The 2,986-nt window shown below is 37.5% G+C and overlaps 1 protein-coding gene across 1 annotated transcript; it reads right to left on the minus strand.

Annotated features, from left to right (window-relative positions):
• Positions 1 to 720: 720 nt before the first annotated feature.
• On the minus strand, positions 721 to 2,986 carry LOC114725852 (uncharacterized). Its single transcript, XM_028912421.1, has 4 exons — positions 2,788 to 2,986; positions 1,900 to 2,085; positions 1,703 to 1,766; positions 721 to 1,558 (listed from the first exon to the last, which is right to left on the minus strand). The coding sequence occupies exons 2-4, from the start codon at positions 2,052 to 2,054 to the stop codon at positions 1,253 to 1,255; spliced, it is 525 nt and encodes a 174-aa protein (XP_028768254.1). The 5' UTR covers positions 2,055 to 2,085; positions 2,788 to 2,986; the 3' UTR covers positions 721 to 1,252.

A 2,986-nucleotide genomic window follows, 5' to 3' on the forward strand; every position in this document is an offset into this window, starting at 1 on the left:
GGCAGATGAGATGGGATTTTTCATTAAATATATATATAATTTTTAATTAAAAAGACATTTTAAACGTCTCAATACTGAAACACCCTTTTTCTTAGAGAAAACCATATTGGAAAGACTTATACCTTCTCTTAATTTTTAATTTAGTATCTATATATATTTTTTCTCTTAATTAAATCATTTAATTTTACTTTTTTAAACAATAGCTCTTATGATTTTGTTTTATTAGCATTTTTAGTCTCTATGTAAGGGTTAACAATATTAATAGGACAAGATTAAAGATTTAATTTAGACAAAAACGTATGGATAGCAGATTAAAAATTAAAAAAAAATATAAATACCTCTAAAATGTTTTTTCTTATTCTTTTTATAATACATAAATAGAGCCATGGTTGGCAAAAGAAAAGGGCCATTTATTTCTTACAAAGGGTAAGGATAAAACCGATATCCGAGCAGAAGAGGTCAGCTTTGGGAGCCAAAATCGGCTGTAGAAGAGCAAACAAGTCAAGAAACTCGGGAACACAAGACAACCGTCAAAGCGAGTAAACGTACCAACGTTCAGAAACAAAGGGGAAACCGTAAAGAAAAAGAATCCTCGCATTCCCAACAGCATGACATAAAGTTTTTCAGTCACACAGACGAGTTTGCGTAAAACAGAAGCGAAGTCCTGCGGCTCCTGAACCAAAAGCAGCAGAGGAAGAATGAGGAGGAAGGGGACAAACATTAAACACAGCGACAAAGCCAACAGAATAATACCTCTTCTTTACATAACTTTTTAATGTTCACATTGCAAAAGACAGACCAAGTAACTTGGGCGACCCAAATAAACCACCTTTGTACAGATTTCCTGAGCCGCTACCTACATTTCAAATGACACGAAGAAAAGATATCAAAATGAAAAATTTATTAGTTTTCACCCTCAAAGACGCGTAATTACAATGAAGAGGATGATACCCATTACTAAGATCTCACTAGACTCAGAGAGGGCTAATCCCCTCTCGAACTTCTTCCTTGACCAGACTATCTGGCCTTACAAAGGATAATACCTACAGGACACAACATCATGACATTTACAAACACTTCTTTCTGAACATATATTTACAATAGGCAAAAGATATTTTCCTTTCGCTCTTCTGCTCTTCCAAAATTCTTCTCCCGGTTAACAAAGATTCTGTGTGGTTACTGGTGGTGACTACTACTAAAAGCTTTTCTTCTTGTTCTAATTTGATCTCTCTCTCAAGATGTGGATTCTATTCTAGGCCAGAGCAGGGATGCTGCAATTGCGCCTGTCCCTGTCAAGGCAATCGAATCCCTCGATTCTCACAGCAGGATTGTTTCCGAAGTTGGAGCGAACACGGCCTCCTTTCCTTGTGGAAGATGAAGGAGGCGATGAGAGCCCAGATGGGGTAGGAACCCTGGATGATGGTGAGAGCGGGGAAATCTTCTCATCCCCAAATCGAGCATCTTGAATTAATGGGTTAGCTACTCTGCTTGGTGGTGACCCGCAAAAAAAGGGGGGCGACGAAGCTACCTGTGTACACGATTGTTCCATACCACCACCCTGCAATCACAAATTCACAAATATAATTAATTGAAAAAAAAATTCAAGTTAACAATTAACCAAATTGAATAAATCGATATTGTAAGATCCTTTTGGATTTAATCAAAGATCATGACGGAGGAAATCAATGGAAAAAGAGACTACCTTGGTTAGGATGAGGTCCAAAGGATCACTCACAGATTTTGAATCAGCTATATCTGCCTGGCAACTGCAGAAGAAGACAAGCCCGACAAAGCTCAATCAAAATGATTTCATTCGAGATTATTCGTTCAAAATTATGAATCTCGAATACATGAGAGAAGGAACCAGCGTAAGAAGGGTGTATACGGAGAAAACTTTACCTGAGATGCCACCGGAACAGCCTAGCAGGGTGGTCGTTCACCGCGACGTTTAGGAGGCCGAGGCGGCGCGGTTTGGGACAAACCACAGGGTGTCTGCTGCTCATTTCTTCACGGGATGCGACGACTTTTTGCTGCTGGATCACGCAATGGTTCATATTCTTCCCTGATTTCGGCAATCAACGAGACCTACTCACAACCAAACGGTAGAAAGAAAAAAAAAATTAGGACATAATTTTAAAATTTAAAAACAAACGAGTAAAATTATACAGGTTTGAAATTATCAGAGCTTTAGATTAATTATTTTATCAGAAATACTAAACGCGCATAAAGATTTGAACAGCTCAAAATAAGATAAAGTCAAACAGACAAATATAGATAAATATGAAAAATAGCTTATAAATTATTAAACACGGAGCTAAACAGATTGAGCTTTCTCAAAAGCACGAAAAGAAATTTCTTCTCTGCACAAGAGAGTCCTATCCCTTACATACAGACATTTCAGGGAGCAACTGATCTCGCAGGGCAAGATCTGATAGTTGTCAGCGTTAAGAAAATTATACTTGAATTTGCCGAATTGGTGGGGAAAAATTGAGAGAAAGAGAACAATTAAGCGGGCTGCAGATAAACAATTCAACAACAAAATACACAAAAAAATTAGCAGACATGAAAATCAATCGGAATAATTTTTGCTCGGAGCAGATCCAGAGAACCTCAACTTTTCTCCTCTTAAATTGAAATCGCATCGGATAAAGATATAATCCAAAAAGCCAAAAAAAAAAACGAAGAGGAAAATAAGAACGAGGCTGCAGATCTAAGACCGCAGCTGGTAAATCAATTGCAGAAAGGTCTAGATTCAGAGTTTCGTTGAAGAAATGAAAGAGGAAATACCTTTAATTAGCTTCACTGTACAGCTCCTGCCAGAGGCCGAAGACTCTGAAACTCAATAATACTATTCACAAAAACACAGAAGCATAGCCGGAAATATAAAATAGAAAAGTAGGTTAAGGGTTAGAGGTGAGAAGGAAAGGAAGATGAAGAGGAAGAAATGTGTGATTTATACAAAAAGAAGAAAAGAGAGAGAGAAGGA

The sequence above is a fragment of the Neltuma alba genome, unplaced genomic scaffold (genome assembly GCF_004799145.2).
Source record: "Neltuma alba isolate B1F8T4 unplaced genomic scaffold, ASM479914v2 tig00012284_pilon, whole genome shotgun sequence".
NCBI classification, from domain to species: domain Eukaryota; kingdom Viridiplantae; phylum Streptophyta; class Magnoliopsida; order Fabales; family Fabaceae; genus Neltuma; species Neltuma alba.